This window comes from Larimichthys crocea, chromosome I (genome assembly GCF_000972845.2).
Source record: "Larimichthys crocea isolate SSNF chromosome I, L_crocea_2.0, whole genome shotgun sequence".
NCBI classification, from domain to species: domain Eukaryota; kingdom Metazoa; phylum Chordata; class Actinopteri; family Sciaenidae; genus Larimichthys; species Larimichthys crocea.
Window position 1 is genome coordinate 21,419,067 of NC_040011.1, and position 12,996 is coordinate 21,432,062.

Here is a 12,996-nt window from a genome sequence, read left to right on the forward strand (position 1 = left end):
TCACAAAGAGTTCAGGCTATTCGTCTTTGGGATGAAATTTCAGCGTGCACCTAAAATGCACTGTAACCTTTACAGTGAACTTCATTTGACCTTCTCTAAACTTTTGAATGCACATGTCCAGCTGTTCAGTGTTTCAGTACTTATTGCAGAACATGCTGTTCTCTAACAAGGTGATTAAAAATCACAAGTGTGTGATCCATGAATGTTCCACTAAATGTTCTGCTTCAGTGACAGTTTGTATTGAAACAGTCCTCTTCATCATGCTGTTCACATTGTGACATCATGACACCAAGACAACACCCAACAATCATCACCAGTACCTGGTCAGTGTGAGGCTTTAAACAGAAAGTACTCAGAGGGAAGTTACCACTGAGCGAGTGTCACAGAGAGTCATCAGCAGGTTGGAAAGAGTCCACTTGTGAACAGCATGAGACGTCTAGTCGAGCTGTAATCGAGAGTCAAGGTCACATGAGAAGTTTCTGAGACAATGCCATTTTTTTTGTTTTTATACTCACCACTGTTGTTAGCTTTTGTGTCTATACATTTTTTGAGATGAAGAAATTACCATTGCATGCTTCTACTTAAATGCCCCACTACATGATATAATATCACTGTAGAATAAACTTTTTCCATTTTCCATAAACCTGTGTTAACCTCCTCTGATTTTTGGGTTGGTTTATATGCCAAATATGCTTCTAAATCTGGTTTAATAGACATTGTGAAAACAAGAGATGAGATTTCAAGCACTGTTGCACTGTTAAAAAATGAATTAAAGTGAAACAAAAGACTAAACATGAAATTAAAAATGTTCTTTCAAAAACAAATTGAGAATATACTAAAATTTAAAATTAACATCACATAAATCACTTTGTCTTAAAAGCTCTCTTGACTGAGGCAGAAAGAGCGTTTTGGCAGCTCTGCACCTATGACTGAGTAGTGCTATTTAGGATAAACTCTGCTCACCCCAGTAGGGGAGGGGTTAGAAAAGGTACCCTAAAAATATCCTGCCTCGAGAACTCCTGTCTGGACTAACACATCCAGAGGGCTCACCACCACGCGGTCAGAATCAATGGAAACGGTTATATATTGGAGCCTGGAATGTGCGGAACCTTGTGGACAACAAAGCCAGTGATCAACCCAAAAGGCAAACTGCCATTATCTCAAGAGAGCTAAAGAGATTCCAGATCGACATTGCAGCACTCTCTGATACCCGACTGGCCGATAATGGGCAGCTGAAGGAGGAAAAAGATGGATACACTTTTTCTGGAAAGGAAAGCCTGCAAATGAGCCATGTATCCATGGTGTGGGTTTTGTTATTATAAACAGCCTCATCAAGCACCTCTATAAACTCCCTGTGGGCATTAGTGAATGTCTAATAACAATACGCCTGATACTTGCAAGCAGTTAAAAGAAAAAACATTATTAGTGCTTATGCCCCTACACTACACTCTACACTGACCTTGACAAAACTCTTTCCAAAGTCACCAGGGAGGACAAGATAATCCTACTTTGAGATGGGGAAAGAAGCGTTAGGAAACACAAACTCCAAGTTTATGATGGTAGAGCTTTCTTCTACAGTCCACCCTTACTATTCAAAAGAAACTACTAACTACTACTACTAAAATCTACCAGCTCAAACAAAGGTTTTACAAAACCGAAGTGTGGCCGGTTGGGAGAGGAGGAGGAGGAGAAGGAAATGCCGGGTCGCCATTTTGGCTCCTTATACAACCCCTGGCAAAAATTATCGAAACATCAGTCTTGGAGGGTGTTTATTCGTTGTTTCATTTTGTAGAAAAAAAGCAGATCACAGACATGACACAAAACTAAAATCATTTCAAATGGCAACTTTCTGACTTTAAGAAACACTAAAAGAAATCAAGAAAAAAAATTGTGGTAGTCAGTAACAATTACTTTTTTAGACCAACCAGAGGGAAAAAATTATGGAATCACTCAATTCTGAGGAAAAAATTATGGAATTACCCTGTAAATTTTCTTTCCCAAAACTAACACCTGCATCAGATTAGATCTCATTACTCTGCAGTTAAAATGGAGTGATCACGCTATGTGTGTGTGGTGTCACTGTGCTGTCACCTAGGGGCTCAGGTATATAGGAAGCAACGTCACTGTTGTTGTCAGGTGTTTTGACTTGGAAGGGCAAATGGTTTTTGACCGCTATGACGCTAAAGTGATTTGTTAAACTGGAGTTGGAATAAAAAACAGTCACAATGATTCAATCAAAGAACATCGTCTGGACTCTCATTTAACACAAACAAATGAACAATAGAGAGAGGCGCGTCAACCAGGTTACTCCGTGTCCAATGCCTCAGTAGCTTCAGTAATGGACTGAGCTCCTTCAACACTTCCAATATCTGAGCAGCCTCCTATCATCGAAAGCCAACATTGATAATGAAATACACTACCGCCTCAGTTGTGCTAGCAGGGCTTTTTCAAGGCTACGGAAAAGAGTCTTTTAGAACCTGACCTGGTCTACAAAGCTGTAATGCTAATGTGAGAGACAGAGCCCTTTTAATGGTTAATTAATGGTTTGTAGGACTCATCAAATTTGTCTTCCACAGGTCCATCTGAGCTGATCTGGACAAAACTGACACTTTTTGGTACTCTGATTCTGATCTTTCTGCTGGAGAGCAGGGCAAACAGCGATAAGATGGCCTTTTTCATAGCATGGCAATAAAAACATTCACAGGTGTTAGAAGTTGCATGGCTATGCAGCAACCTCCTATTTAGGCTACTGACTGGAGCCTTTGAGCCTTTTCCAACGGGGGCTCAAGGTGGACAGGGGGAAAGACACTGCGGTGCATCAACACAACTCATCTGCAAATACAGCAGCTTTTGGCACCGTCAGAAATAGCCGTCCGTAACACCACTCTTCTATATGGATCAGAGGCCTGGACCACATACAGTAGGCACTTAAGAGAACTAAAGGCATATCATCAGAAATTCCAGAAATTCCTCAGGATCAGTTGGGAAGATCAACACACCAACATGAGCGTCCAGGAGGAGGCTGACATCCCCACAGTCACTGCCACCATCACTCAACACCAGCTCAGATTGACTGGTCACATCAGCATGCCTGATTTTCACCTTCCAAAACAAGTCTTCTGCTCCCAACTTGTTGAAGGAAAACGTCCCCCAGGAGGCCAAAAGAAAAGGTATAAGGATAACATTAAAACAAACATCAAAAGGTTCATCATAGACCTTAAGACTTAGCGAAGGACAAAGGGACATAGCAAAAAATAAGGCGACATGTAGAAATTTTGTCCGTGAGGGTCCTGCATTCTTTAATGATGCCTCCACCACGCTGCAGAACACAAGCACAGACTCAGAAAGGAGAGAGCATCCACCAAACAGGCCCAACTCAAACCACCACTTTCACCTGCCCACAGTGCACAAGAATAATCAGGTCCAGGATCGGCCTCTACACCTATCTGAAGACACATAAAGACCAAGATGGAGACATAAAGACCAAGATGGAGCACAACCATACTCCACTATGAGTGACCACCGATGATAAATTTCTATTAATGTTAGTGTGGATGTTAGTGCAAAGGCTTGATTATCAACCAAAACTCCAGGGAACCAGGAAGCTCCAGTCTTAGTGTGTCTGAACTGGTTTGTGCTGCAGGAATTTGATTGAAAATATGTTTGAAAATATGCACCACAAAAGCACAATATCAAAGATCTTAAGGTGGGTCTTCTTTTATGAATTGATGTTAGACAAAACTTGTGTCAACTGAATTATTAAAAAATAGGTTGCATATTTCTAAATGTGTTTGTGTTTAATCAAACCTGGGGCTCAAATATTGCACAGTGTGATAAATGGGGGGACTCAGCAGCTAATTGTTTTTCCAAGGGGCCACCCAGCAGCTTAATCTTCTATGTTAGAATATCAAACAGGAAAGAATAAAATAGACAGTGCAGGAATATAACGCAGTATATTTATTCAAAATCTTAACTTCAGTGCAATTTTTTGAATATTTGTAGTGTACTTTCTGTTTTTTTGCTACTTTGGATTTGTACTTACTTATAGTTCCTCTCACATAAACATTTTACATGAAAAATGTAGGTAACTAAATAAAAGTAAACCATTAAATAACATGTTAGTAAAATGCCTTCAGTTCTCCATCATAGATTATCCAACTCAACTGGAGGGATGAACAGCAGTCCTTCAAAACATATTCTTCATTTTGATTCTCCTCATTTGATGATGGTGTAAAATCCTCCATGGTTCAGTTGGGTTGACTGTAAAGATCATAGCATCTGATTCATATCATTTTCAAACTCGTCGAACCTTTCAGTGTTGATTCTGTATGAGTTATGAAGTTATAGATTAAACCACCTGATGGTATGTAAATTCATTCAGATCAACCTACATTAAGTGCAGTTCATTAATAATAATCTGATGATCTAATATATGACACACTGACACGCTCTAGGTAGTGTTTCAATCAGCATCTTACTCCATCTAGGGGTCACTCTATTTGGCCTTCCTACCTCAGCCCATGATCAATGTATACAAATGTGGTAGATAGGTGGACAATAATATTGACACAGGGAAGTAGCCTTATAATTTGACAGAGAAGGAGCTGCCACAGGAGCAGCCATGATCAGCCTGGGGATTCTTAAGTACTAGGAAGGTGGAGCGGATGAGCTCCTGGGTGAAGGGCGGCTGTGGCTCACAGGCAGAGCGGGTCGTCCACTAATCAGATGATCGGCGGTTCAATCCCCGGCTCCTGCGGTCTGCATGTCGAAGTGTCCTTGGGCAAGACACTGAACCCCAAATTGCTCCCGAAGGCTGTGCCATCGGTGTGTGAATGTGTATGAATGGTTAGATCCGCAAACTGATGAGCAGTTGGCACCTTGCATGAGGTGAATGAGATATGTAGTGTAGAGCGCTTTGAGTGGTCGGAAGACTAGAAAGACGCTATATAAGTACAGTCCATTTACTTATTAGGGGAAAATAATCTACTGTATAAAAGCTGCTTAATTTTAGTTTTTATTGAGAATGCAGAGTTACTACTGGCTCTAGTTCCATCAAGGAAATAGTTCCATTGAAAGGTTTCCACAGTAAGGTCGTAAAACTACTACTCTACTCCTATAACTAAGGCTATCAAAACTTTTCAGTGTCATTTTCTGGTAACACTTAATTTGTATAGTCCACCTTTAAGATATTGAGTTGATATAGAGTAGCTGTTTTTCTCTGTCTGTAGATTACCTATAGTATACTGCATGTGGCAGAGTTCATGCACACACAAACCAAGATGTTTTTGTGTCTGAACAAAACCGCAGACATTTTCTAATATTAGCATGTTTTAGGGGCCGTGACAAATATTTCACAAACAGATATTGCACCAATCCAAAACTATCTGCATGGATAGATACAGTACCAAAAACCTGTTTTTTTTTCTTTACAATGATTCAGATATTTGCCTGATTCATTCAAATACCAGATAAATTGATTAGAATTTGATTGTGCTTTGTGTCCTTTTTTGAGTGTGAGCATGCATCTTTAATGTAAGTTTCTTAATGTAACTCTGAATGCAATGAACACATTCTGTGCATGTTTGGCTAACATTCCAATGTTTTGGTGCTGAAATTTGTACTCAACCATTATTTGATTATGTTCCATGTACTTGATTCAAATGTTTGATTCAAATGAGGTTCTGTCTGGAACAAGATGATAAATGATGTCTTAAAATATGCAATAAAATAAGGAAATCATTCTTGGTGAACTACACCAACAATATACATATTAACTATTTCTAATTCTAATTTCTCTGAATTAATATAAAGTAAGAAATAATTCATCAGCTGGTTTGAGTTGAGATATTTTCAGTCTTTACATATTAGTAAAAGTATTAACTTTTGTTTGTGTACACTGTTCTCATTACACATGACTTTGTTGGCTTGATGAAAGCTCCTTTAAGGTCCAGTTGAAAATAGAGGCAGAAATTATTTTTCACTTGTGAAAGTCATGAATGTGTGTCTCTTTGAAAGTACCCCTCCATCAATTTTTACACAAGTCCAGTCAAAATAACTTGATATGTCAGCACGGTTATCTCACAGGTGTCTGCAGGGCACAGATGGTCTAATGGAAACATTCTATTTTATTTCTTTTAACATTCTATTAATTGCATTGTAGGAAAAGTAGGATCCAGTGTTAAACTATGGACGAACAGTTAGAGTACTGGCCTCGACTGCTTTGATTTTCTTCTATTAATTTGTGTCATTGTTTTACATTTCATTTCATGTCTTTACAGGTGTTTCTATGTTCCATTTTTTTTATTAAACATTATAAAAAGAGCTCAAATCTTCTTCTTAGTCATATACTATACTCGGTATGTTATGAAGTGAAGCTGCAGTACTCAGATTATATCACTAGAGGGTAGTAGAAGGTAGAGACTGGAGGCAGACTGCAGGTTTCCACCATGGAAGCATTTTAAATTGCAGTTTGGACAAAGAGAACAGGCTGAATTAGCTGCCTGCTTTACTGTTTAAGTTACTAATAAAATAGAAACATTGAAATTAGTGACATTCACACAGACAGGACTGCAATCTGCATATTTATACTGCTCCTATACTGTTCAGTGTTACATACTTAGGTTTATCTTCTTTCTTTCTGCAATAGAATATGTTCATAGATTTATTTGTGGGGCCTGTATGTTCTTCTAATTCAGCACATGTATGATATAAATTAGAATTAAATATTTAATTTGTTTATAAACATGAATTATGTTATATTATAAACAGACAACATAGTCTGTTTATAGTCTGACATTAAAGTATGATCACATGGGCCATTTGCTGAAGAAAGTTGAAATAAATGTATATACACAGTATATATGTGGACACTGCTGCATTGCTGCATATTAGACATTAAATTAATGTTTCTTCTGTGAAATTGGTTGCAGTAAAATGCAAATACAATGATATTTGTTTCAGATTATTTTAGATTCCCCTAGAAACAAAGGATGTAACAATATTTACAAATGAAGTCATTAACATGGAATATTTCATGTGACACAAACAGACACATTTCCTTTACAGTTTGTTCAGGATTATGAATTTGAATGTGACGCTGTATGAAAGAGAAGGTCTGATGTTTTGTAAACTTGACAAGTTCCAACCATCCTTTCTCTAAGCATGTTGGGGATGGGTTTACTGACAGGTTGGCTACTTCTTAGCTTTAAACAAAGAGCAGTGCATGACTGAAAACAGAGCTGAGCGACCTGAACATCTGTGCTGATTATCTGATCTGAAGTCTTTTTCACCACGCAGATGTCAGAAGGAAAGCTGATCACTGAAGAACAGAATTCACTCATCATAATGTCATCTGATTTCATCTTAATGACTCCAGTTTACCATCCTCAGCTTACCAAGCAGTTTCACCCAGATGTGTGTTACAGATTTAGACAGACAATTGCATTCAAAAAAATTTGAGTGATTTTGTTGATGCTCACACACACACATGAAACAAACCAAAGGCAGATTGATCTGCTAAAACACAGTGTTCAATACATAAACATTTATAATGGACATGGACTATAAAACAAATTCATTTAGGTGGTACTGCTTGGTCATTGTTAATATTCACTATGCCATTGATCAGTACCACAGCAGTACAGCATGCAGTCATTTTATACTGGCCCATAGTCTAGTGTTTATGGCATTTTTGTCGTATTACTTCACGTAGTATGACAGAGAATGTTTGTTAAATGTCCCTCTGGACATTTAATATAAATACTACTAATCATTGTTATTTTTAGCACTAGTTCGATTAACAAGGAACTGATGTTGAGACTGCAGTGTAATAAATATTATTCATCAAGGTATTCAGAGGCTGCGTAATAAAATAATATCAACATGTATTAGATCCTAACAATGTTATTATTATTATTTTTTTATAAAATCAAAAGCATTTCAATTTGTTTTAGAGAAATGAAGGACTAAATGTCTCTCCATTCTGGAAACTAATTTAAAACCTGTCTGGAAAATACATCGTCAAGGCTGACAACAGGGCTGATTTACTGCGCTCATGCAGATGTACATGGCTTTCACAGGACAGAATAGTATGTCAATTCAAAGTACACACACCCTGACGTAGCATCATACAGATGAGAAAATAACAGTGAACATCATCACTAAATATTCCGCTTTTTAGCTTTTTATTCTCCGTTTTAACAAATATGTTAACTGATTCAGAGGTACCTCTTTTTTGATACATCAGTCTGTATCATAGCGCGGCTCCAAAAGCACGAACTAGACCACACACACACATCAGCAGCAACACACGCGTCTCTGGCAAAACCTCCGCTCTCTGTCTCACCATCATGAGCGATTCTTCTCCAGAAACCAGACTGAAACCAGACTTTTAAAGCCAACCAATGCTCCCATTCAAACCACACCTGGTCAAGTTTGAAAACATGACTAGGGGTTTTTAATTAGACGCAATTAGAAATGGCAACCATGCGGAGAGTTGGCTGCGGCCCCTACTCGTTAGACTGGAGAAAAAAGATGCGCTAATTAGGCCGGAGGCTACTTTTATTCCTGTGACCTGTGGAGACCCCGCGCAAGCTGTTTAACGCTGCCGCTCTGACAATTAAAACGTGAGTTCATTTGAATGAGCTGTGCATGTTGACATAAACAGACACCATTACATTCACCGCAGAGGGATGAGTTGTCTATGAGCTCTGAATGGCCTGTGTGAATGAAAAACAGCAACAGGTGACCAGCACAGGATAGGCTGGTGAGCCATGTGCCTTTAAACACTAGTCCATGTGTAGTCCTTATTCAGACTGACACAATGTTTCTCTTACATACACCTTCACACAGGATTGTACAGCAGTGAGTATTTAATATTATTAGGGTATTATATTTCACCTTAAAATTCAGTGTATGGACATTAATGATATTTGAACTATTCTCTGTCCAAACTTTCTGGGGAAAATATAACTGTCAAACTGAACTTTTCCTTATTTTGTTTGGGGGCCCCACGAAGCCCCTTTGAGACCCCCCTTCAAGGACTCCTAGTGAACCCCCACAATGGGCACCAGTGCTTTAAAAAAGACATTCAGAGTTCTTCTTCCTGTGACAAATTAGCTATAAACACTTTTCATACAGCCCAATTTCATATGCCATTTGTGTCACTTAGACCAAACTGGCCATCACACACAAATCATTTTCTTGGCAGCTGCTGCAGTTTTTTTTAAAAGCCTGTAGGCACCCTGCTGTTGTAACCTACCATCTTCTGGAGGGAAAAAAAGAAAGGAATGATGGCCCTATTATAGCCTCAGATGTGAGGGAAGAGTGTCCAGGAGGAGGCTGGGGCTTGGTTCATTGGCTGAAAGCTGTACCTTTTTAGGATTTATCATCTTAAAATGTGTCCCTTTTTTGACAGGCCTGAACAAGTCTTACTATCTTTTAAAATGCTGCTGAAGGCGTCAGCTCAAACTGCTGCTCAGGCCTGCTACTCCTGCTCTGTTAGATAAAACCTGTACCTCTCCTTAGGATTCATTCATGGGAACATAGTTTTTCTAACTGTTGTATTTTCTGAGTTTCTGGAAGTGAACCCATGCTGGACTCCGCCAACAGACAGAGATCCACACCATAGGAGCAGTTCTTCTCCCCTGTGTCCATGCGGTGGTGGCAGTAACTTTCAGAGTTCATGGTAATGAATGATGAAAATAATGGAAACCCACAATTACAAGTTCAAACATTGATATTTAAAGAATATGATGACTGTCCAAGACTACAACTCTCATTCACTTTGTCCACAAAGAGGTCCTGAGGATGGAGAGTAAGGAGTGTGTGCTGACATGCCACACCTATGTGAAGCTCTGCAGCCATGAGGACGAACATGCTCTATCCATAACGCTCATTTCTCTGTGAGAGAGACATCATTTGTGTCACACCGGCTAAAGTCTTCCCGCCAGCTGACCCTGACTCGACCCTGGAGGGGCCTCCTGAGCCACCAGAGGCTTTAAACCAGCACGGCCTGAATGAGGTTTTGTGGAAGGAACCGAAAAATGAAATTAAGTGGCAACATTTATTTATTTATTTATTCCTGTTGTTATTACTGTTATTCTACTTCAAATGAATTTATCATTATTATTATTATTGCTGCTGTTGTTGTTGTTGTCATTCTGCACTCCATTTTACGTTTACTTTTTTTTTTCACACAAAAAAGAACTGCTCCCGCTGCTCCGCGTGTAGGACGCCGTTAATCTGTCCGTTTCTGCATGGAAAGAAAGAAAGAAAGAAAGAAAGAAAGAAAGAAAGAAAGAAAGCAAACAAATTTAATTATTGATTATGTCTTTAATAACAGGATTTGACAGTTGTTTGTGTATGTGTGTGTGCGTGTGTGTGTGTGTGCGTGTGTAACGGCCTCTCTGGGTAAGTAAGGTCAGAAACAGTTCAAGTGTTGGTGGATGTGGAACAGACGGTTGGGGGTGAGTAAGGACTATATATTTGTTAGAAATCTAAATGATAAATTTCATGTTTTTGGGCTCACTGTTTCTTTTTCTGTGTGTTATCTTGACAACCTTTTGCTGCAGATAATTAATATTATCCTGTCCTTACTGCTCTGCAGTAACAACGCCTTGAATTACAAAAGGAGGAAAACGGCAAATATTAACAGAAAATAACTTTCTTGTGCTATTGTGTAGATTATATATATATATATATTAATAGATATATATATATATATGATATATATATATATATATATATATATATATAAATTCACTTTGTTTACTTTTGTTGTCAAATACTTATAAAGTTAGGAATTCAGCCGGGTCCTGTGGCCTAGTAGTGAGATTGAATGTTTGTAAATCCAATTCACAGCCTGGCAATAACTTGACACTGAGCGTAATCAAACGCGCGGGGGTTAAGGCCTTCCTCATAATGCAGCCTCTCTGTGCGTGTGTGTGTATGTGTGTGTGTGTTCATGTAGGCCAATCGGTTTGGATGTCCAATACTTATATCTGTAGAGATGACAGCCAGTGTGTAAAATAGTAATGAAGGACTCCTTTAACCCTCTGATGCACCTTCTAATGTACAGAATGAAGAGTGATGTTCCCTGTTAATTCCCTGTTAATTCCCTGTTAATTCCATGAATGGCTGAGTGTTAAATAAATTGATTGTAATATATCCAATGTTCAATTTCTTATTATGATTAGCATCATTATTTTCATTTCTTTGTGGATAAAGCAGTTCAAAGCTCATGGAATTTCATAGCAACTTTTAATATTTGGACATGTTTGCACTTAAAAACATATCAACTACTCACTACAGATGTAGGTCTGCCAAACGTTTCCCAGCTGAACGCCGTCACTGTGCAGTGCTTTACCAAGCAGTGGGTCACATACTGCGAACATTCCACAACTCATCTGTCATGGTCACTAAATAAATGGGACGTATGGAGGCAGTATCCTGCCTACATATTCCGTTTTTTATCACATACACGGAATAAATGAAAGAAGGAAGCAGCGCGACGGCGACGCCACTCTGATTTCCTGAGCTCCCGCTGTCACTTGAACGGGCTGTTTCCATGGTAACAGACAACACAAAGACGGCGGGGAGAGCGACGACACCTGGACAATGTCTTACCAAGGATTTCCAAAGCGTCCCTGCACAGAGGAGCAGGACTTCTGCGCCATTAAAAAAGCAGCTGCCGAGCTGTTCAGGGTGAACAGAGTTCCTCAGGAGGTGGAGAGAGCTCTGAACGAGCTCTTCTTCCACAAGCCCGGGGACGTTTACGGTTACTTGGTAAGAGCTATGCTAATGCTGGCTACGTTCCTCCCGTACCGACAGTAACGTTCAGTGAGGACAGCTAGCTGTGCTTCAAGAATGTCCCTGTTTATTATTATGCAGATCAAATATTATTTATAGAACAGACTATATTTCCCAGCTTAGCCCAAGATCACATAAATGACATACTGTATATTAATAGTTTTGGATTTGCCTAACCCTCCACTTTAAAGCTTGAGGGAGGAACTATAGTGAATTTTGTTTTGCAACCACCGCACTAATTTTGGGGCAGTTGTGACTCAGGAAGTGGAGCAGACTGTCTACTGCATAGACATATATACATAGACATATATACATATACATATACATATATACATAGACATATATACATAAACATATATACATAGACGCCGCATTGAGCGGGTTGGTCGTTGGTCGCGATACGTAAACGGCGCCGCCATATTGGTTCGGGCAGATCTGCCCGTAAACTAATACAAGGAAATGGACTGAACTTCATAAAGCGCCTTTCTACAAAGTTCTTTAAGTTAATGTCTCTTATACACCCATTCACACACACACTAATATATCTGGGAAACAAACAGGCACCAAAAACAACGTATGTAACTTTTAAAGTGATGATTATAAATGTTTACTCCTTATGTAAGCACCAAACCAACGTATGTATTTTTCTAATGCTGAGCTACTAATGTGTGTAACACTGTTACTGTGATGATAAATATTGAAATATTTATATTTAACATTTAATCTGTGTCTATAATAACAACCAGATCCTGAAATGTAGATGTGACATGAGGGTTTTCTGAATAAAGAGCACTAATGTGTACATTACACGTGAACATATATACATACATATAGTATACACACACACACACACACACACACACACAAATATTATTAATAATTAATATCTGATTATGATATTGATTTGTTCTGTCTCACTGAAACCTGGCTGCAGGAGGATGAATATGTTAGCTTAAATGAATCCACTCCTCCGAGTCATTGTAATACTCATATTCCTCGAAGTACTGGTCGAGGTGGTGGAGTTGGAGCCATATTTGACTCAAGTCTATTAATAAATCCTAAACTAAATTATAATAATTTGAAACCTAAACTAAATTATAATTTATTTGAAAGTCTTGTTCTTAGCCTCACTCACCCAACCTGGAAAACATTATAGCCAATCATTACAGTATATCGAGCTCCAGGTCC

At 38.8% G+C, this 12,996-nt stretch overlaps 1 protein-coding gene across 3 annotated transcripts in view; it reads left to right on the plus strand.

Annotated features, from left to right (window-relative positions):
- The first annotated feature begins 11,594 nt into the window (after nt 1–11,594).
- Nucleotides 11,595–12,996, plus strand: part of eno4 (enolase 4) — a 44,820-nt gene continuing 43,418 nt past the window's right edge. For 2 of the 3 annotated variants that reach the window (XM_027285799.1, XM_027285792.1), the window contains exon 1: nt 11,674–11,784. Coding sequence is in view for 1 of the 3 variants with exons in the window: in XM_027285787.1 (XP_027141588.1) it covers nt 11,617–11,784 (168 nt within the window). In the remaining 2 variants the exon portion in view is untranslated. Of the gene's footprint in view, nt 11,785–12,996 lie in introns of all 3 variants that reach the window. The other variant, XM_027285787.1, reaches the window with a different exon arrangement.